The sequence below is a fragment of the Bufo gargarizans genome, chromosome 4, assembly GCF_014858855.1.
Source record: "Bufo gargarizans isolate SCDJY-AF-19 chromosome 4, ASM1485885v1, whole genome shotgun sequence".
Classification (NCBI taxonomy): Eukaryota; Metazoa; Chordata; class Amphibia; order Anura; family Bufonidae; genus Bufo; species Bufo gargarizans.
The window spans coordinates 257,450,374-257,473,847 of NC_058083.1; the positions used below are offsets into that span (position 1 = coordinate 257,450,374).

The 23,474-nt window shown below is 42.5% G+C and overlaps 1 protein-coding gene across 1 annotated transcript in view; it reads right to left on the minus strand.

The window, feature by feature from the left end:
* The window catches only part of SIM1 (SIM bHLH transcription factor 1), a 94,027-nt gene that overhangs the window by 50,633 nt on the left and 19,920 nt on the right, over window positions 1–23,474 (minus strand). Inside the window, exons 3-9 of the mRNA XM_044290282.1 lie at window positions 17,098–17,180; window positions 16,248–16,337; window positions 15,812–15,920; window positions 15,622–15,707; window positions 15,103–15,302; window positions 14,787–14,893; window positions 11,122–11,269 (exon numbers count right to left, since the gene is read on the minus strand). Of these exons, the coding sequence (XP_044146217.1) occupies window positions 11,122–11,269; window positions 14,787–14,893; window positions 15,103–15,302; window positions 15,622–15,707; window positions 15,812–15,920; window positions 16,248–16,337; window positions 17,098–17,180 (823 nt within the window). The remainder of the gene's footprint in view (window positions 1–11,121; window positions 11,270–14,786; window positions 14,894–15,102; window positions 15,303–15,621; window positions 15,708–15,811; window positions 15,921–16,247; window positions 16,338–17,097; window positions 17,181–23,474) is intronic.

Consider the following 23,474-nt stretch of genomic DNA (forward strand, 5'->3'; position numbering starts at 1 on the left):
CCGAATGCACTTGGCCAGCGCCGTATCCTGGAAGAGGCAAGAAAAAAACCACCTAAAAGGGGAAATGCCCTAGCAGCGACGCAGGCTGGGAGCGCAACACCATGCCGCCTGTGGAAAGAGGACATGCAGACATGCAGCATTACTGATGAGGCTGCAGCGTCCTGCGCAGCCCAATAGAAATCATGATCAATTATTAATTATTTTATCATTATAAAACTTTTTTTTTTTTTTTTTTAATCTAATTTAAAACCCAGCCTCTGAGGCTAAAGGGGAGCCACTATATAGGGGCCCTGAGAAGACCAGGAGAAAAAAAGGAGGGCTAACTATACAGACCCACTTGTGGGAGCCGGCCTGTACCCAAAGGGTTAACAGGGATCCGGCCTGGAGGGCGGCGTGCGATCCCCTGGGGGCGGAGGAACCTCCAGGCGGGAAAAAATCGCGCCTGGAGAAGTTCCCGCCCCCTCCACCAGAGACCGGAAAATTGCGGCCTAGTAGGCCGCGAAGCCGGGGGCTAAAGTTGCGGCGTCCGGCCCGTCATACCGCCGGGACCTGAGGCGGAATGGCGGTTCAAACCGGCCGCGGGAGCCCACCCCGCAGGCCGGTCGGGATTGCGGCCCAGCAGGCCCGAAGCCTGGGACCAACTAGCGGAGCCCCGCCGACCGGCACCTGCTGGGGCATAGTCAAGCCCAATGCGGGCCGCGGGAGCCCACCCCGCCGGCCGAAAGAGAGGGGGGCGCGGAGTGCAGTTCTGCCGGCCGCGGGAGCCCACCCCGCCGCCAGAAGAGACAGGAGGGCCGGAATGGCGGCTCGCTGGCCGCGGGGGCCCCTCCGCCGGCCGGAAGATACAGGGGCCCGGAGTGGCGGTTCTGCTGGCCGCGGGAGCCACCCGGCCGGCCGGAATAGACAGGGGCCAAAATGCGGTTTTGCCGGCCGCGGGAGCCCACCCCGCCGCCAGAAAAGACAGGAGGGCCGGAATGGCGGCTCGCTGGCCGCGGGAGCCCACCCCGCCGGCCGGAAGAGTAAGGGGTCCTCCTTACTCCACTGCAGCGTCCTGCCCCTCCGGTAAGCCCAATGTGATCAGGCGAAATGGGGGGGAAGCCCAGATGCCAGGGGGGGACCCAGAGACGGAGAGCTCAGGATATAGTCCCCTCACTAGCAGCATGTCCCATGAGGCCAGGAGAAAAGAGGAGCAGATTGCCGCACAGCGGCACCCCAGGGGCCAGCCTATGTCCAGCAGGGGAAGGGTCCAGAGGCCCAGTATGGGGGTCAGGCACGCAGGAGACCATTGGGTGGGGGACGTAGGGCTGGAGAAGCCACTCTCTTACCACAGCCGTCTTCACCCTCGGTCCATTCCAGCAGGGTCGCCCCTTCAGCTACTGGCACCGTAGTGGCAGGACGCTGGAAGAGGGGCTTGGCGTGCGGGCGACCCTTGTGCTGGCGGGATGCAGGGGAGCTGGGCTGCCCTGGTCCACCTTGCCTTCTGTGGGGGAGGCAGCAGTGCGGTGACCGGCACTGGCGCAGCTCAACCCCGGGAGAACAGAGAGGTCTAGTGCGTCTCTGTTGTCCCTGATGATCTGGAACAAAAAGAAAGAAAAAAGTAAAAATCTAAAAATTTAAACAAGGAGAAAAGAGCCCTGCAGAGCAGGGAGTGTCTTGCCTCCTTGGACACTAAGCAAAAACTGGCAGTCTCTCTCTCCAGGCTGAGGGTATAGCTGTGGAGGAGGGGCTTAACAGTTTTCACTTAGTGTCACGCCTCCTAGGGAGATGAGCTATACCCAAGGTCTTCTGTGTCCCCCAAGGAAACTGGGCGAGAAAATGACTTTAAAAGGATCAATTACTCACATACATCAAGCTAAATGTGCCTTAAAGCACAGTCCAGTGCACATATTTTCTAATGTATGCAGTCCTGGAACAACCATTTAAGGGTGCATATCTTTGTTCAAAATGTGAGCAAATTTGAAAATCACACATCGAGTATCTAACCGGACGAGTTTTAACACTGAGAAGCGTTGACAATTTGGAAAACAGTTTGCTGCTCACTGAACAAGCACTCTATGGAATAGATGTGGGGGAGAGTGGTAGAGAGGAGGCTCAGGAAAGTGAGGTAGCTAACTGGGTAACAATTAGAAAGCGGGATTGAGGGAAGAGTGCCAGGGAGGCTAGCCCTGATCTGACACACCCCAACAAGTTTGCAAGGTTGGAAGATGAGGGGGAAGTCAGTTCAGGGAGAGCACTGCTGAAGCCAGACACTTCCTCTGCCAGTTAGGAGAATGTCACCTTCAATAAGCAGGGGACCAGGAGAGCAGGGCAGGCCAGACAGGTGCTGGTAGTGGGAGACTCAATTATTTGGAGTACAGATAGGGTGATCTGTCACAAAGACCGGGATCGTTGAACGGTGTGTTATCTTCCTGGTGCTTGAGTTCGACACATTGCAAATCAGGTTGACAGATTACTGGGAGGGGCTGGAGAAAATCCAGCATTCATGGTCCACATCGGAACCAATGACAAAGTTAGAGGTAGGTGAAGTGTCCTTAAAAATTATTTTAGGGATTTAGGTCACAAGCTTAGGGCAAGGACCTCAAAGGTAGTGTTTTCCAAAATACTACCTTTACCCTGAGCCACACAAAAAAGGCAGCGGTAAATTAGGGAGGTTAACAAGTGGCTCAAGAACTGGTGTAGGAAGGAGGGGTTTGGGTTCCTGCAGAACTGGGCCGACTTCTCTGTTGGTTACAGGCTCTATCATAGGGATGGGCTGCACCTCAATGGGGAAGGGGTAGCTGTGTTGGGGGAGAAGATGGCTAGAAGGTTGGAGGAGTGTTTATACTAGGGACTGGGGAGTTAATTACGTTATAGGATGGAAAGATAGTGCAGATAGAGACTAGGGGCATGTTAATGTGACTGGGGGAGGAATGGAAGGAGGGATTAGAACAGTTCAGAAGGAAAGGTGTAGGGTAAAAAATATACATAAACCTCTCAAATGTATGTATACTAATACCAGAAGCCTGACTAATAAAACTGGTGAACTGGAATTAGTGATGTGTGAGGAGGACTATGACATAGTGGAAATAAATAGCTGTATGATAGCTACGACTGGGTGATTAACATACAAGGTTACAGTCTGTTTAGAAAGGATCGCAAAAATCAGAGAGGGGGAGGAGTCTAACTTTATGTAAAGTCCTGTCTAAATCCCACAGTCCAAGAAGGTATAAGTAAGGGATATGAGCATGTGGAGTCACTGTGGGTAGAAATACATAGAGGCAAAACCAATAATAAAATATGAATTAAAGTTTTTTTATAAACCACCTAATATACCAGAGTCCACAGAAAATCTGCTACTAAGCGAGATAGATAAGGTAGCAGATCATAATGAGGTCAATATTATAGGTGACTTCAACTACCCAGATAAAGACTGGAAAACTGAAACCTGTATATCTCATAAAAGAAACAGGTTATTGGCAATAGCCAAAGACAATTACCTTTCCCAACTGGTTCAGGACCAACTAGAGGGACGGAGATTCTGGACTTAGTATTAACCAACAGACCTGACAGAACAACAGATGTGCAGGTTGGGGAACAACTGGAAATAGTGACCATAAAGTAAATAACCTTCCAATTGTCGTTAAATTTTTCCTCCATTTCTTCAGGGAGGGAAAAAAATACTTCAAAAAAGCTAAATTTAGTCAACTAAGAGAGGCCATAGGCCTAACTAACTGGGACAAAGTCTTCAAAAATAATAATGCAGCCACAAAATGGGATATTTTGAAAAGCATCCTAAAATCTAAAACCTTATGGGAATAAAAAAAATCTAAAACTTTATGGGAATAAAAGGTTAAGGAACAAGAAAAAAACAATGTGGATAAATAAAACTGTAAAGAAAGCAATAAATGACAAAAAGAAACCATTTAAATCACTAAAACAGGAGGGTAGCGAAGAAGCAGTGAAAAACTAAGGAAAAAATAGAATATGTAAAAAATAATAATAAAAGCAGCCAAACTAGAGACCGAGAGATTTATTGCCAATCAGAACAAAACTAACCCTAAAATGTACAATTATAAAAATGGTAAAAAATATAAATCTGAAGGTGTCAGCCCTCTACAGAGTGAGGGGGGAGTTGCAGAAAGCAATGAGGAGAAAGCAAAGCTCTCAAATATTTTTTCCCCCACTGTATTCACTGAAGAAAATAAACTGTCGGATGAAATGCAGAATGTAAAAGTAAATTCCACATTAAAAGTGCCCTGTCTGACCCAGGAAGAAGTATAGCAGCGTCTTAAAAAGATTAAAATAGACAAATCGCCAGGACCAGATGGCATACACCCCCGTATCCTAAGAGAAATAAGTAATATCATAGCCAGAACCTTATTTCTGATATTTAAGGACTCTATATTGACAGGGAGTGTTCCACAGGATTGGCGCATAGCAAATGTGGTGCCAATATTCAAAAAGGGTCCAAAAACAGAGCCCAGAAACTATAGGCCGGTAAGTTTAACATCTGTCATGGGAAACTGTTTGAAGGTTTTCTAAGAGATGCTATCTTGGAGTGCCTCAATGAAAATAAGCACATAACGCCATATTAGCATGGCTTCATGAGGGATCGGTCATGTCAATGGCAAATCAATGGATGTCGTAAATCTGGACTTCTCCAAAGCATTTGACACTGTACCGCACGAAAGGTTAGTATATAAAATGAGAATGCTTGGACTGGGAGAAAATGTCTGTATGTGGGTAAATAACTGGCTCAGTAATAGAAAACAGAGGTTGGTTATTAATGGTACACACTCAGATTGGGTCACTGTCACTAGTGGAGTACCTCATGGGTCAGTATTGGGCCCTATTCTCTTTAACATATTTATTAATAATCTTGTAGAAGGCTTGCACAGTAAAATATAAATTTTTGCAGATGACACTAAATTTTACACCAAAAAGAATAAATGTCCCACCACTAATAAAGAACAATCAAATACCAAAAATCTAAATCTTTATTAAATCATGCAAATCGTGAACATATGAAAAACACTAAACTGTGTAAAGTAATTAACACGGAAGAGGACAGTATACTGCTACAGAGGGATCTGGATAGATTGGAGGCTTGGGCAGATAAGTGGCAGATGAGGTTTAACACTGACAAAAGTTATGCACATGGGAAGGAATAATGCAGGTCACCCGTACATACTAAATGGTAAAATACTGGGTAACAATGACATGGAAAAGGACCTAGGAAATTTTGTGAACAGCAAACTAAGGCTACTTTCACACTCGCGTTTTGTGCGGATTCATCATGGACGGAGCTATTCAGATAATAAAAGCGTCTGCATCAGTTCAGAATGGATCCGTATTATCTGTAACATAGCCAAGACTTGAACACCAGTTAAAGTCAATGGAGGACGGATCCGTTTTCTATTGTGCCAGATTGTGTCAGTGAAAATAGATCCATCCCCATTGACTTATATTGTGTGCCAGGACGGATCCGTTTGGCTCAGTTTCATCAGACGGACACCAAAATGCTGCAAGCAGCGTTTAGGTGTCCGTCTCCAAAGCAGAATCGAGACTGAACTTATGCAAACTGATGCATTCGGAGCGGATCCTTTTCCATTCAGAATACATTAGAATGCAAACTTATTCGTTTTGGACAGCTTGTGAGAGCCCTGAACAGATCTCACAAATGGAAAGCCAAAACGCCAGTGTGAAAGTAGACTTAGGCTATTTTAGTGAACAGCAAACTAAGGCTACTTTTAGACTCGCGTTTGGTGCGGATCCGTCATGGATCTGCACAGACGGTTCCGTTCAAATAATACAACTTTCTGCACCTGTTCAGAACGGATCCATTTGTATTATCTTTAACATAGCCAAGACGGATCCGTTTTGAACACCATTGAAAGTCAATGGAGGACGAATCCGTTTTCTATTGTGCCAGATTATGTCATAGAAAACGGATCCGTCCCCATTGATCCGTTTGGCTCAGTTTCGTCAGACTTGCAGCATTTTGGTGTCTGCCTCCAAAGCGGAATGGAGACAGAACGGAGGCAAACTGATGCCTTCTGAGCGGATTCTTTTCCATTCAGGGCAAAACTGATCCATTTTGGACCGCTTGTGAGAGCCCTGAACGGATCTCACAAACTGAAAGCCAAAACGCCAGTGTGAACTTAGCCTTAGCTGTAGAAACCAGTGTCAGGCAGCTGCTGCCAAGGTCAATAAGATAATGGGTTGCATCAAAAGGGGAATAGATGCCCATGATTAGAACATAGTCTTGCTACTTTAGAAATCACTAGTCAGACCACACATGGAGTACTGTGTACAGTTCTGGGCTCCTGTGAACAAGGCAGACATAACAGAGCTGGAGAGGGTTCAGAGGAGGGCAACTAAAGTAATAACTGGAATGAGGGAACTACAGTACCCTGAAAGATTATTAAAATTAGGGTTATTCACTTTAGAAAAAAGACGACTGAGGGGAGATCTAATAACTATGTATAAATATATCAGGGGTCAATACAGAGATCTCTCCCATCATCTATTTATCCCCAGGACTGTGACTGTGACGAGGGGACATCCTCTGAGTCTGGAGGAAAGAAGGTTTGTACACAAACATAGAAGAGGATTCTTTACTGTAAGAGCAGTGAGACTATGGAACTCTCTGCCTGAGGAGGTGGTGATGGTGAGTACAATAAAGGAATTCAAGAGGGGCCTGGATGTATTTCTGGAGTGTAATAATATTACAGGCTATAGCTACTAGAGAGGGGTCGTTGCTCCAGGAAGTTATTTTGTTTGCCTGAGTGAAGGCGGGAAGAATTTTTTTTCCCCTTAAGTGGGGGAAATTGGATTCTACCTCACATATTTTTTTTTTTGCCTTCCTCTGGATCAGCTTGCAGGATAACAGGCCGAACGTGTCAGACAGATGTCATTTTTTCAGCCTTATAAACTATGTTACTATGTAATACAACAACTGAGGAGTCACCAGTTTGCTCTCCACATACCACCTCTGCCCAATATGCCTTATAAACAGGCTTGATTATTGGCCAAACCTCCAGAAAAGCCTAGTTCTCTACAGACATATTTAGATTATTAGCCAAATCTGATAAGGCTGGGAACACATACATCAGTTACATCTGGGCATTTTATTTTATTTTTGCCAGAGCTACACATGGCATCCAGATCATATACAGTTCATTTGGGAAGTCTTCAGACTCTTTTTTTTCACATTTTGTTCTATTGCTGCCCTGGGCTAAAAAAAGATATATTTTTATTATTTTTTATTTTTAAGTTCAACATTTTCTTCATCATTCTGCACTCAATATCACATAATGAAAAAGTGAAAACAGAATGTTCAAAATCTTTGCTAATTTCTTGAAAAAGGAAAAACTAAAATATTGCATTGATATAAGTATTCAGACCCTTTACTCAATACTTAGTTGAAGCTACTTTGGCAAAAATTACCAACTCCAGTCCTCTTGGATATGATGCCACAAGGTTTGCACACCTAGATTTGGGGATTATCTGCCATTCTTCATTGCAGATCTTCTTAAGCTCTGTCAGGTTGGATGGGGACTGTCGGTGGACATACATTTTGAGGTACCTCCAGAGATGTTCAACTGGGTTTAAGTCAGGGCTCTCACAATGTCAAGGACATTCACAGAGTTGTCCTAAGCCACTCCTGTGTTGTCTTGGTTGTGTGCTTAAGGTCATTGTCTTGTTGGAAGCAAACCTTCGGCCCAATCTGAGGTCTAAAGCACTTTGGATCAGGTTTTCATTAAGAATATCTCTGTACTTTGCTCCATTCAGCTTTCTCACTCAACTCTGACAGGTCTCCCTGTCACAACCATGTAAAATAAACACCCCACAGCATGCTGTCGCCAGTATCCTTCACTGCAGGAGTGGTATTGGGCAGTGCCTGGTTTCCTCCAAATATGACCCTTAGAAATGAAGCCAAAAAGTTAAATCTTAATTTAATCAGACCAGAAAATCTTGCTTCCCACTGTCTGAGAGTTCTTTAGTGGGGGGGGGGTCAAACTTTTATCTGTCTGTTAATGAGGAGAGGCTTATTTCTGACTACTCTGCCATGAAGCCTAGAATGGTGGAAATCTGCAGTGATACTTGACCTTCTAGAAGTTTTTCCCATCTGCACACAGAATCTTTGGAGCTCAGCCAGAGTGACCATTGGGTTCTTGTTCACCTCTCTTACCAAGGACCTTTTCCCCCGATTACTTAGTTTGGTGGGGCGGCCAGCTCTAGGAAGAGTCCTGGTTGTTTGAAACCTTACATTTAAGAATTATAGAGGCCAATGCACTCTTGGGAACTTTCAGTGCAGAAGAAATTTTTTGTACCTTTCTCAAGATCTTTGTCTCCACACAACCATGTCTCTGGGCTCTACAAACCGTTTTTTCCACATCATGGCTTGGTTTTTGCTCTCATATACATTGTCAGCTGTGAGACCTTATATAAGCAGGGGTGTGTCTTTCCAAATCATGTTCATTCAACTAAATCTTCCACAGGTGAACTCCTGTCAAGGTGTAGACACATATTTAAGAGAAAAGTGAGGCCCCCAGCACTATATTAGCAGAGGGTCTGAATACTTATGTTCCTGCAAGATTATAGTTTTTCCTTTTTAATAAATTTGAAAACATTTCTAAAATTATATTTTCATTTTCTAATTAAGGGGGACTGAGTGTCTGAAGACTTTCTAAATGTACTGTATGTACTTTAGTGCACAGGTCAACATCCATAGCCTCATGGACCCAGACAAAAAAATGCTGTATGCCGCATTTTTCTATCTGGCGCTATCTGACATCCAGTGTCAAAACTGATGCAACGGATGCCATAAATAAATCTATAGAAAACTATGGGGTCAGTTCAGACATCAGTTTTCCTCTGCCATATAGCCAGATTAACGTCACATAACTAATGTACTGTATATGGTTCTCTCAGGATGCTCTAATTTGGATGAAGATATCCTGTAATAATTAAGAAACACTCTCTCTAACTAGGAGGAACAAGTGATCTTGATGTTGATAGTCAGTAAACTCATAAGCTCCCCAAGTGGTTGGGAAGTTAACTCCATGGCTGAGCAGGAAGTTTGGTGCTCTGTAATAGGATTATAACTAAAGATATGCATTCAGAGGTTAATTCTATCAGCAAAGAATTTTGGACTAGATTTAAAATATATATATTTCGACATACTTTATCTGGTAATGGATAGTTGCACACTAGCTGCGGTGATCCGGCAGGGAACAGCCTGTCAAATCGATCTGCATTACGACATGGCTAGAAGTTTGTAAAGCTGGGTCTGGGCCTATTCACTATAATATGAACTGAGCAGAGATCCTGATGCATTATGGCAAATATTTGCCGAAATGCAGCTGGATGTCCGCAGGTCCCCATATTAGTGAAAGGGGCCGGACGGAGCCTTACAAACCTCCAGCAATGCTAGAGGGCACAGAGATCTGGCATGTTGTTCTATGCCAGAGCAGCCTGCTGGACCAACACCGCTAGTGTGCAACTAGCTGGCTACATGAGCATTTAATGAGTGCTGTGTATACAGCAGAGGCAACGTCCCAGTGACTGCGAGACTGGTCACATTATCCCCAGGATTGCAGCCCCAGTTACAGAGGAAAAATAATAATAATAATAATAATAATACTAGACAAGACCCAATTACTCAAATTTGGAACATGTAATACTGTAAACCAAAATTTTGTAGTAGTGATGACCACGATTAGAAGTCTATTTTGGGGTAATATTATATTATTACGAGAAAAAAAACTTTAAAAAAATGTATATATATTTTACTAATTCTTCAATTTATAAGCCTTAAGAATTATTCAAAAGTGTAAAGTATTTGTATAAAATTTATAGTATATGAAAAGAAACCTGTATCATTATCCAAAGCAAAAACGGATAAAAAAGGATAAATCTTGCCTGGTCCTGAAGACCGAAATTGCCCTGGTCTTGAACCAGTTAAATCATGATATGATGTCTTATATTCTGAAACTAACTCTTAAACAAAATGTATTTATGAATGTAAAGATTGAATACAACAATGCTAATTGGCATGATAAATATTCTATAAATATGTATAAGAAATAGATTTAATATCATATTTAGAGATAAGCAACGTTTTTAAAAAGGTCGATTCAGCAGCTTTGCCGAATTTTGACAAGAAATTCGGTTTGTTACGAATTACTTCATTACTTTCCATTGTATGGAGTGGGCACAATGACAGGGAACAGTGATTGCTCAGCCTCCCCTTTAACTCCTTAAATGCCGTGTTCAACGCTGTTCGCAGCCTCTGTGACTCACATTCAGCTGCTCAGGGGTTTAAAAAAAATTATACTCACCTCATCCACTTGATTGCGGAGAGGCCGTCCACTAATCACGTTAATGTGTGCCCAGCATGATCACGTGGTGACATCATAAAGCTTGCTGCAGGTACTTTGGCAGATTTTCTTCAAGTTCAAGACAGGAGTGGATGGCCTCTCCGCGATCAAGTAAATAAGGTAAGTATAAATATTTTTTACTTTCAACCACCATTTTAGGACAAATTGATTCATTACAAATTACATAGTGAAGTGCAAGGAAATTGGGATTCGTGGCTAATTTTTCCTGTAATTCGGATCCAAGTCCACTTCGGATATTTTGATTCGCTCCACACTAATCATAAAATATAGGGCAGACCTATACTTGTGTCAATGGACTCTGCATGGTCTTACAATAGTTGAACAGGGATGTGTATGACAGTATAGAGATACTTTATTCCCATGGAAAACCATCCTACTCAAAGTGCTGCTATTCTCTTATGAGCCAGATTTCTTTTAAAGTGCACATCAATAGCATCCAACTTCAGTCTCTTGCAATAAATAACCAATGGATTAAAAAGACATCCCATCACTTTTATTTTTAGGGATTTATTGACCAATCTGGATGAAATTAAGAGACTCAGACTGTTTTGCACTGAAGAAAACCAGATGTCCCATTTAAGTGCTATATAAATATCCCAATACATTTAATGTGTGAACCATGAAGAACCAACAAAGGCATTTTTCCCTCAGTAATGTCAGCCAAAAACAGCAGAACATTAGCAAAGACACTGTTTATCAGTCCTAATGGAAAACTAAAGCAACCAGGTTTACTTACGTGAGAACATAATTCACACTGACAATGCAGTGGGGTCTAGATGAGCGGCTGTTGTGCACAATTGTAGCATAGCTCTGCACCCACACCCAACCACCATGTTTCGCCAAGAAACGATAGTACTTAGTGGTGACTTGACCTTTTACCAGCACTGCAAAGAGAAAAACAAAGACACGTTCTCTTAATGTCCAATTTTATAAGGTATTATAAATAATGGGTAATGTAAGTATTATATTTTCTTTAAAAATTACAGTACTCAGCATCCATGTGCACACACACACACTACTTAAGACAGAGTGCATATGGCTATAGGTAAATAAGAAATGAATCAAAGAGTAACTGTCATTTCATTTTTTTATAAATAGTACACGTGATTATATAAATATCTTGTCAGAGAAAAATGCTTCCTTCTCCTCTTATCAGACTCCTCTCCTGGTCCCCTTCCTCTTCCCCAACGATCAATTCACTGCTCAAATCTTCTCCATTGAAGACGAGGTCCCTGCTCACTGAAGGATCAGATTGCATAGAAGTCTATAGAGAGGTAAGGAGGGGCTGCTGGAGACAGCAGCAAAGAGACTGCTACAGAGACTGCTGCTGGTTTGTCTGTGATTTTTTAAAGGGTACCTAAAGCTTCTACAAAGCACCGAAGGTGCAGTGGTGCTTCTCAAATTGATTTGCTCTTTCTGCTCTGTTCTGCTTTTGCAGTATGTGGAATATAGATCAATAGAAAGTATATAGGATCTGTAGTCCACATGCTGCAAAAGCTGATACAAGTGGAAGGTGAAGATTGCTCTGAGAAGGGCCACTACATCTTGCGTGAAGGTTAAGGTACCCTTTACCTTCTGGATTCACATCTAAACTGCTCAGTACTGCTGTGTAATAACCTCCATCTTTACTGCTGCTGCTTCTGAGGGTGTGCAGTAAGGAAGTAGAATCCCCTGTCTCTACATGTGTAGTGTATGGGTAGGCATGATTCCTGCTAGTCTCCAACAACTAGCTCAGAAAAAATAAATAAAAAATCACGGACAGATTGCAGAGAGAAAAATTCAAAAAATGTAAGATACGAGTCATATAATGGTAGAAATAGTCTTATTCCTTATAAGGCCGCTTATTCTGAAAAATTACCTGAAACGGTATGTTATGATCTATCAAGAACATAAACTGTCGTGATTCTGTCTGCCAGTTGAGAAGTCAGGGAATTTGTTCCCCACCTTTAGGTGGACAATGCCAGCACATCAGCCACAATGCATATATTAAATATATTATTGTCCGATGGGTGATATAAATGAGAGACACATTAGCCTGCAAAGCATTGTAGATCCTCCCTCCTTATTCCTCTATGCAGTTAAAATGAACTGACGATGCTAGAGTGCCTACAAGTTTTGTTCCTTACGGTAACTGAGCTTAGCTTTCCACCGATAACATGTGGGTGGTATTTCCATTGTTGACATTGGCTCTAGTTGTATCTTCTAATGTATTTTCATCCCGATGTACACAAAGTAACAAAGTACAATGTATATATATACCTCATGAAAATGTGTTAACCCTGTAGTGTGGCAGAGCAGGTCTCAGGGACTGAATTGTGCAGAAGGCAGACACATCATCAGAATGTCCTTTGAGACTGAGAATTATTATCACATTTGGGTATTAAATGCGGTAAAGATGTTGAAAACATAAAACTACAATAAAATAAAATAAAATTACCAAATGTATTGTATATCAAAGCTCAAAGGAGTTACATATAGGCCAATGGAAAGGCCATGTAAGAGCTTTGCATATACCATACAGCAATAAAAACCTGGATACCCAGCATGTAAATAATGGTGGACGAAAAGAAGGTTGTACTTTGACACGATTTTTCCTTTTTGTCACTTTGTACACAGAGATTCAAGGGACAAAAGCCATTGAAATCCAACTAATCAAAAGAGACAATGTTGGACACTGAACCAAAGTGTGTATGGGACTCAGCAGCACAAGAACAACAATGCTAAGCAGACACGCCTGACTGACTATTCTCCTAATGAAATCGTACAAAAGCAAGTGTAGTGACAAGTCTATGAATGCAAAGATGACCTGTGTGTGTAGATGCATGATACCAACCCAGCACCTAGGATTGTGAGTGGGGGCAATCAAATAAAATAGTTGGTTACAATAGTCTAATATAATATACTGGAGAAATGTTTGAAATACTATTTTATTCAACTTGGTTCACTAGTTTCTTGATTTTTTTCATCCTTCCTTGTGGCAAAGTGTTAACTGGCAATTTGAATAGGGCAGCACATCATCAATTAGCAGTTTAGAGCCGATCTGGTGCTTTACGGTTTTCTCTACACTGCCAGTCAGTGACACATCTGGCAGTCCTCAAACACCCTATGATCTGCCAGCCACAGCTCATAGATCCTGCTGGGGCAAATGTGCAGTGAATATCATTGTGTTCATCACATGGAGATTTTCTAATATATTCTCATTGTTTATAATGGCCTTTCCCTACAGTCTCTATGGCCAGATTGGAATCATGCCATCTACAGCTAGCGAACACTTCATAGTAAGGGTAGAATGATACAGGATGGGAAAATCCACCACAAATAAACCGTAGCAAAATCCAAATGGATCGCATTTGCCTTCCATGTGGATGGACCCTGCTTACATTACACAATTTTATATAAATCTAATATATAATATGTTATAAATAAATGTATTTAATTACTGTTACCACATTGAAATGTATTATCAATATTTCAAAATCATAGTCATGGACCTGAGAACTACAGAGTAGATTTAGCAAACTGATGTACCTGGCTTAGTTGCCCATAGCAACCAATCCAATTCCACCTTTCGTTTTGGACAGCTCCTTTGGAAAATAAAAGGTGAAATCTGATTGGTTGCTATGGGCAGCTAAGCCAGTTCTACTTTACACCAGTTTGATAACTGAACTCATATGTGCACCCTTGATATACTTGTATTTGACTGATCTCATTTTTTCATCTTAATTATAAATTATAATGTTTCAACTCCACTGTGATAGCAAACTTGTGAATGACCATGGCATGATCTAATACAGACAATAAGACAACTAATATTTTTATTGTTTTGTTAAATCATAGTGCAAATACATAGGAGCCTCTTGAACTATTTGATCAATATAGACATTTCTCTATTGTTTCTATAAAGTTCATAAACTTTTTCAATTGAGAGGGCAGTGCATGTGGTGGCCACCCATCCATTTAGCTTCTATCTAGTCTTACAGAATCAGAGGAACCCCATTCTCCCAATAGATAAAGCCCGCCCATTAGTGCTGGTGACATCACCGGGCTCACTGCTAGGTGAAAGCCTCCGCCTAGCAGTCCCCATGGAGAGCCTGGTTCATCACCAGATCTCCAAAAAATGGCTTTACCCTGCGCAATTCAGCACAGGGCAAAGGAGAGCATCAGAGCGTGAAATGCTCCAATGCTAATATCAGGGGGGCCAGAGGGGTGAAGATGGGGATATGGATGGGTTCAGCTCTGAACCCGGACAACCTCTTTAAACTCAAATTATGTGAAATGTCAGCAAGATTATGTTTTATGACATGCACCATAAAAATTTGAAATAAAACATGTTCCATAGTATTCCATTATCCAATTAGTATCATAGAAAAAAGATGATTAATAAATAAATGGAATCCTTACATAAGTGATGTGCGCACCGCAGGTGAAATGTGTCACATCCATGAACGTGATGATACAATGTCTTCTCGATAAGATCTTGAGGTTCATACCCAGTTAACTCTGCAACTCTAAAGAGAAAACACATAATGACATCCCAAAGTCACATCAGTAGTTTGTATGTAATTTCCTACTTGAAATCCTTTAACTGACACTTTGAGATTATGGAAACAATAACGGTCAAAAAACTTACTTGAAATAAGCTTTTCTGAATAGTGAAACAAAGTAATTATTCAAATCATATATCCTGTCACTAAATATTCAATTATGACAAACCTACCTGGAATCTAGAAATATGAGCTTCATATCAAGACTGGCTCTGAACATGAACATATTGCTATGGAGTTTGATTTCAGTGACCGCACTGGGAGGGAGGGAATGACCAACAGCCACCAAGCCTACATTTTGGTAACAGCCATCAAATGGAGACATGTCCAGACTATACTGCCTGATCTTGAGATATCCACTGCAATGGATGACCTGTAAGACACAAGAATGAAAGCCTCATGTTCCTTCTCACTTGAGATATTACTTCCATTCATATTTGCTACATTCACAAAAACAGAGATTCAAGTTTCCAGATGTCTACGCTTTGGGTAATAGATGGTTAAGGAAGGATGTCTACAATATTAGGTAATTGCTGGTTAGGGACGCCACATTGATACATGATGAACTCTTCTAACTACATGTTCACTAACTACAGAGTCTGTCACTCTCAAGACTTCTATAATTAAATCTTCTAAAATTAGTTTAAGAAATAACAAATATCTTCAGGTTTTTCACTGTTGACGTCACCTACCTTATAACCCCCACATGTTAGGCCTGCATTCCTCTTTGCCAGCACACACTTCATTCGCAGGAAGAAGGAACGCTCAATTTCATATTCTGCAAGACACGTTAACTGGTATTAGTGCTCCATACCAGAATCTGAATCAATGACACAGTTCGGGGCTTCCATACACACATAGTTAAGACGGGCGGTGAATTACCTTGGACAAAGTGGGAATGATATGGTTGGTGGGCTGTAAGCACTGCAGTCATCTCATCGTGATCAGCAGGGTGAATGTACTCATAGATGCTATTTCCAGTCAATTCTACCTACAGAAACAGAGGATTTCAGTATTATCGTTATCTAATACAAATGGAGAAAATGCATAATACTTTGGGGGAAGGGAAGATTTAAAGATAAAACTTATTATGTTAAAGGAAATGCATGCAGTTTTCATATGGGAAAATAAGGTAAAGTAGGGTAGTGACACAAACACAATCGTAAATGTAACTGAGTTCCCACCATATCTTGGAATATTGACACAATGCATGTCAACACATAGTCCTTCAATACTTGTTTGGTGATAAGATACTCTCGTTTACACCAGCAAGTGTTAATAATCGTACAAGTACAAACAGTCACTCATAATACCTTACCTGTGATAAGCCCAGATGAACCGAAGCAGTCTCGGAGATATACATGATTTTCCCATCAGGTGCCACCACAAAGATGAAACCATCTAAGGTCTAAACAGATGAGAAAGGAAAATCGAATAATCAGAAAAGTCAGACTCCCTGATCTGAATACCTAGAGTGCAGCAATTTAAATGCCATTTACATTTTGAAAGCACTTGGGTGGTCAAATGTCCCTTCACCTCTACATCTCATTGTTGAATCAAACATGGTCTTACAAGAGAGTGCTATATGGGAAATGGGTTTAATCTTCTGTTGTTTAACATGTCAGATGCTTATCACCTGTAAACACTGTGAAGATATATGACTCTCAGCAGGGAAAGTGGCTTTAAGCTACTGCAATGCAGAAATCGACTTTCCAGATTGTTCTGCCTCTCACTTCACTGGTGTCTGATAAACAGTTTATACAAGTAACAACAGGGGATTAGATATGTATTTTCCTAAACACAACAATACTCATTCCATTACCATCTTATTTTCCAGACTTAATATTCAGTAATAACATAGTAAAATGGAACTCCTGCCTTTGTGGAAGAAGTTATTACATAGACGGAATCAGTACAAAGCATCTACATTTTACATCAACGGAAATTGAAAACAATCCCCATTTTACTAGATTTTAAATGTAAATTTACTAATACATGTTAATACCGCCTTAAAACTGTAGCATAATGGTACAATTATTCTATGCCAATATGGTTAGAAGTAAAGCACACAGAGGTGTATTACACCATGGGATAATTAAATGTTCACTGAAAGGTCTCTGTATTCTTTAATCATTAATTGCAAGTAACAGTTTCCCCACATGTTCTACCTGTAATAGGTGAGATCCCAGTTCTCGACCAACATTATCCAAGGTACTAGGTCTGCTGGAATGGCCCCAGGCTTCTCCGAGCCCTGTATGCATAAACAAACAGAAGAATTGGTGAGAAAGCTGATGTGGACTCTTGGACCAGAGGTCATCTGCTACATTATCTCACTGCAAACAGCAGCGTTTGATTCCAATTACAATGCATTTCAAATACCATGGGACGTAGACACAAGGTAATTCCTGACTGTCACATAAGCACAAGGCACATGAAAGCAGGACAAATAAAACAGGTTCTATAAACCTCTGCATTAGAAGGATCTATTCAGAAGCATGAGAGTATAAAAGGAATGTGTGCAAAGCAACGACTTACATTAACTTTCATTGATACATTGACCATGATTTATTACGCATTCATTCCAGAATTCTGACTTCAAAAAGTCACAGTAGGGCTTTTTCGAGTTTTTGGGTTGACCTGCTCAAAATTTTTACAACTTGTTGCTTTTTTATACCACTCACACTAATTTTGAAATAAGTGGGAAGGTGGCGTGGTAAAGCTATGTTAATGGAGTTTCACTCCACATTCATCATGAGACTTTACACAAAAAAAAGTCACAAAAAAAGTCACTCCAGTAGTAGAGTGGGGTAGGAAAACTGGAGTAGCTTTTCTAGACAAAAGTTTTAGGTTTAAGGATAAGGACAAATTTATCAAACAACGTGTGACATTTGATAAATGGGGCATAGAGTCTGTCAACACAGACTAAAGGAAAACGGACTTCAAATATTCCCCTAATGATAAATTCCCTCTATTATCTTTTTCCAATCCTCATAAATGTATAACTCACAGTCTCAATTTTAATATATACACAACAGGTGATGGAAGAAAGGCTTTCAAATCCTACATCTACTGAAAAACTTCCTACTAGTTATCTTGAACATACTGTAATATACTAAAACTACATCAATAATAATAATAATAATACATAACCATAAATTAGACATACAGAATAGTATGATAGAGAGATGATATGAGAGAGAGATAAATCAGTAGATATGATTGATTGATAGATAGATGAATGAATGAGCTCATGGATATGGGGATTTGTTGACATGTGCTGGAGCTGTTAGGATTTAAAGTGAGAGCACCAGAAAACTGGTGACAGATCCCCTTTAGGGTTCATTCACACGTCCACAACTGTTTTGTGGTCCACAAATTGCAGATCTGAAAAACACGGACACCGGTCATGTGCGTTCCGCATTTTGCGGACCGCACATAGCCAGCACTATAATAGAAATGCCTTTTCTTTTCCGGGTCTGCAGACAAGAATAGGACATGTTTTATTTTTTTGCGGGGAAGCAGAACGGAAGTGTGGATGCGGACAGCGCACAGTGTTCTGTCTGCATCTTTTGCGCCCAAATTAAAAATGAATGGGTCCGCACCCATTCCGCTAAATTGTGGAACGGATGTAGACCCATTTTGCGGATGTGTGAATGGACCCTTAAAAAAAGTCTGCTAACATTCTGTAACAAGGGAGAGGAAGTTGCAACGGTAGAGAACCATTTTGAATGTATGGATGTAAGCATTCTAAGTCCTCAGTCACGTACATCTCTCTATACAGGTACATGGCTACTTGCATTATAGCACAAAAAGAGGGCATATAATACAAGAGGTTGAAATATTAAATAGTCGCATTCATACTGTAAGCAGCTGATGTAAACTCCTCCTTTTAGGATATCTTATTAAGTCACCTCATAGTAACCTCGGAGAAAAATGCCATAGAATCCAGTAGAAAATATGAATTCAAAATGAATTAAAAAAAAATATGCTGTACATGAAATAGCTGATATACACTTTAGGTACCCATACACATTAGATGTAAGTCAGCTGACCGGGCAGACTTTGGCATAACTGGCCAGCTATCTAATGTGCAACCAACTCCACCCATATACATATACTTTGCTTCTGTAGAAGATAAGCCACTGCCAGAGCAATCTTCTCTGCTCATTGAAAATAAATGCACAAGCTATGAGTATGGGGGAGCCAGGAGGAATTGCTGTCATTAGGCCTACAGCTACCTAAGGTGCACTTTAAAGGTGAATTAGATATTGATGCCTCATCTTCAGAATAGGTAATGAATATCAGATTTCTGATCAGATGTTTCAGGCAACCACCAGAGGTGCTGGCATTCTGACACCCAGCACCCCCGCTGATCAGATGTTTCAGGCAACCACCAGAGGTGCTGGCGTTCTGACACCCAGCACCACTACTGATCAGATGTTTCAGGCAACCACCAGAGGTGCTGGCATTCTGACACCCAGCACCCTCGCTGATCAGATGTTTCAGGCAACCACCAGAGGTGCTGGCGTTCTGACACCCAGCACCCCCCGCTGATCAGATGTTTCAGGCAACCACCAGAGGTGCTGGCGTTCTGACACCCAGCACCCCCACTGATCAGATGTTTCAGGCAACCACGAGAGGTGCTGGCATTCTGACACCCAGCACCCCCGCTGATCAGATGTTTCAGGCAACCACCAGAGGTGCTGGCGTTCTGACACCCAGCACCCCCGCTGATTAGATGTTTTGGGCAACCACCAGAGGTGCTAGCGTTCTGACACCCAGCACCCCTGCTGATCAGATGTTTCAGACAACCACCAGAGGTGCTGGCGTTCTGACACCCAGCACCCCCGCTGATCAGATGTTTCAGGCAACCACCAGAGGTGCTGGCATTCTGACACCCAGCACCACCGCTGATCAGATGTTTCAAGCAACCACCAGAGGTGCTGGCATTCTGACACCCAGCACCCCCGCTGATCAGATGTTTCAGGCAACCACCAGAGGTGCTGGCATTCTGACACCCAGCACCCCCGCTGATTAGATGTTTTGGGCAACCACCAGAGGTGCTAGCGTTCTGACACCCAGCACCCCTGCTGATCAGATGTTTCAGACAACCACCAGAGGTGCTGGCGTTCTGACACCCAGCACCCCCGCTGATCAGATGTTTCAGGCAACCACCAGAGGTGCTGGCATTCTGACACCCAGCACCACCGCTGATCAGATGTTTCAAGCAACCACCAGAGGTGCTGGCATTCTGACACCCAGCACCCCCGCTGATCAGATGTTTCAGGCAACCACCAGAGGTGCTGGCATTCTGACACCCAGCACCCCCGCTGATCAGATGTTTCAGGCAACCACCAGAGGTGCTGCCGTTCTGACACCCAGCACCACTACTGATCAGATGTTTCAGGCAACCACCAGAGGTGCGGGCGTTCTGACACCCAGCACTCCCGCTGATCAGATGTTTCAGGCAACCACCAGAGGTGCTGGCATTCTGACACCCAGCACCCCCGCTGATCAGATGTTTCAGGCAACCACCAGAGGTGCTGGCGTTCTGACACCCAGCACCCCCGCTGATCAGATGTTTCAGGCAACTACCAGAGGTGCCGGCATTCTGACACCCAGCACCCCCGCTGATCAGATGTTTCAGGCAACCACCAGAGGTGCTGGCGTTCTGACACCCAGCACCCCCGCTGATTAGATGTTTTGGGCAACCACCAGAGGTGCTAGCGTTCTGACACCCAGCACCCCCGCTGATCAGATGTTTCAGGCAACCCCTAGTGGTGCTGGCTTTCTGACACCCAGCACCCCTGCTGATCAGATGTTTCGGGCAACCACCAGAGGTGCTGGCATTCTGACACCCAGCACCCCCGCTGATCAGATGTTTCAGGCAACCACCAGAGGTGCTGGCGTTCTGACACCCAGCACCCCCGCTGATCAGATGTTTCAGGCAACTACCAGAGGTGCTGGCATTCTGACACCCAGCACCCCCGCTGATCAGATGTTTCAGGCAACCACCAGAGGTACTGGCGTTCTGACACCCAGCACCCCCGCTGATTAGATGTTTTGGGCAACCACCAGAGGTGCTAGCGTTCTGACACCCAGCACCCCCGCTGATCAGATGTTTCAGGCAACCCCTAGTGGTGCTGGCTTTCTGACACCCAGCACCCCTGCTGATCAGATGTTTCGGGCAACCACCAGAGGTGCTGGCATTCTGACACCCAGCACCCCCGCTGATCAGATGTTTCAGGCAACCACCAGAGGTGCTGGCGTTCTGACACCCAGCACCCCTGCTGATCAGATGTTTCAGGCAACCACCAGAGGTGCTGGCGTTCTGACACCCAGCACTCCCGCTGATCAGATGTTTCAGGCAACCACCAGAGGTGCTGGAATTCTGACACCTAGCACCCCCGCTGATCTGATGTTTCAGGCAACCACCAGGGGTGCTGGCGTTCTGACACCCAGCACCCCCGCTGATCTGATGTTTCAGGCAACCACCAGAGGTGCTGGCATTCTGACACCCAGCACCCCCGCTGATCAGATGTTTCAGGCAACCACCAGAGGTGCTGGCGTTCTGACACCCAGCACCCCCGCTGATCAGATGTTTCAGGCAACCACCAGAGGTGCTGGCGTTCTGACACCCAGCACCCCCGCTGATCAGATGTTTCAGGCAACCACCAGAGGTGCTGCCCTTCTGACACCCAGCACCCCCGCTGATCAGATGTTTCGGGCAACCACCAGAGGTGCTGGCCTTCTGACTCCCAGCACCCCCGCTGATCAGATGTTTCGGGCAACCACCAATGCTTGAAACTACACAGTAGACAAAGCTGGAAGGAGAAGGCTGTGTAGAGGCTATGCTGGGGTACTACAGCTCAGCTCCCATTCAAATGAATTAAGTAACTTGACTCAAGTTTTAGATTTATGTTAGGGAAAATATCAGTGGTTACAATGGGAACATTTACTGATCAGTTTATTTTTGCAGGACCATCCTTACAGTAATAGATTGTGCAAAATGGTTTAATGAAATGAGTGACATCCGAATGACAAGGAACTGGAAAACCTGATTTTGAGGCACTGGGCTGGAACACAGAAGTGAGACAACTTAGTTACTAAACACTCCAAATGTATATTACTGGTTCTTTATAAATCCAAGAAGAACTGTAGAATTGTGAAGGTAACAACATCATAACAGTAGAAATTACAGCTTATCTACCAGTTGGCAGACAACAAAAATTGCAGTAAAATGGCAGAAAACCTTACTACACCCTATAGTTCTTAGCTATACCAATACAGTGTAACAAACTGCAGCTGTGTGATAGTTACTCTATTAAGTGTTAAATACTGTACATTACATTATAGTGTACTGCCAGTGCTTCTTATGGACACCTTTACACAAACGCTTTACAAGTAGAGGCAAAGCAGCCTGGACATTTTTATTATTTTTTTCTTGGGAAACCTCGCTGAGAGGAAATGCCTCTTTATTCCAAAGCAAAATCATAGTTTTGAAAACAGGACCCTAACATAAATATTAATAGGAGTCCGTGAAACCTTCAGACTTGTATTTTTGTACATTATCCTTTAAAAAAAAAAAATCACAAGGAAATTCTCTGTATAGAACAATAATCCATCTAAATGCTGTAGTCTAGTTTAAATCCCTCACTCTAGGTGTTCCATGATAATGTTAGAAACACAAAATAATGTACACGTATTAATAAAAATAACAAATTATTCCTATCGGGCAAACAGGTACCACTAACTGACTAACAAAAGTGCAACATTTTGCTCTCTTTTTGGAGCATAATAATAATAATATCTCAATAAATAGACTTCACAGCAATTTTTTTATGGTGCTGCTTTTCAATTCAAAGTTTGAGTTAAAGGTACTAATTATTGTCATGAATTATTTGGATGATTACTGCAACCCGCGCTATGACAGTTTAGAAATAATAACTGATATATGTATTGGGTACCTCACAGGAGGCAGGTGAACCAGTCATTTCAAGTGACCACCATTTAGTTTTTTAAGCACTCCACAAATATTTTTTACCATAATTTTTGTTGTAAATTACAACTGCAAGTGTTATTCTAGTTAAAGGTGCTTATACAGCACACGGTCCAAATGGTAACAGGATAATTAGAAGCACAGTATGGCTTCACTCACTTAGTACACAGCTGACTTATGCTTCACACACAGCAGATCTGTTGCCGAAATTTTCATGACTGAAAATCAGTTGCATTTATCTGAATTAGTTTGTTTTGGCAGCAAGCACATGGATTTCTGATGATCGGGACAAACACAGAAATTTCTGCAATAAATCTGCATGTGAATTCACTCTAAAACGTACAGTAATAAGTCCACTACTACAAGCCACACGCAGTTATAACGGATACAAAGGATTTCATTTTTTCCTATTGCTATTAGAGCCAATCCATTAAATATGTTCAGTTTAATCAAATGAAATTAAACAACAGGTTTTCAAGTCATGGAAAAAGAAATATTGTTTTTTTCTGCTAAGTAATGTTTAATGTAAATATTTTCTATTTCCCC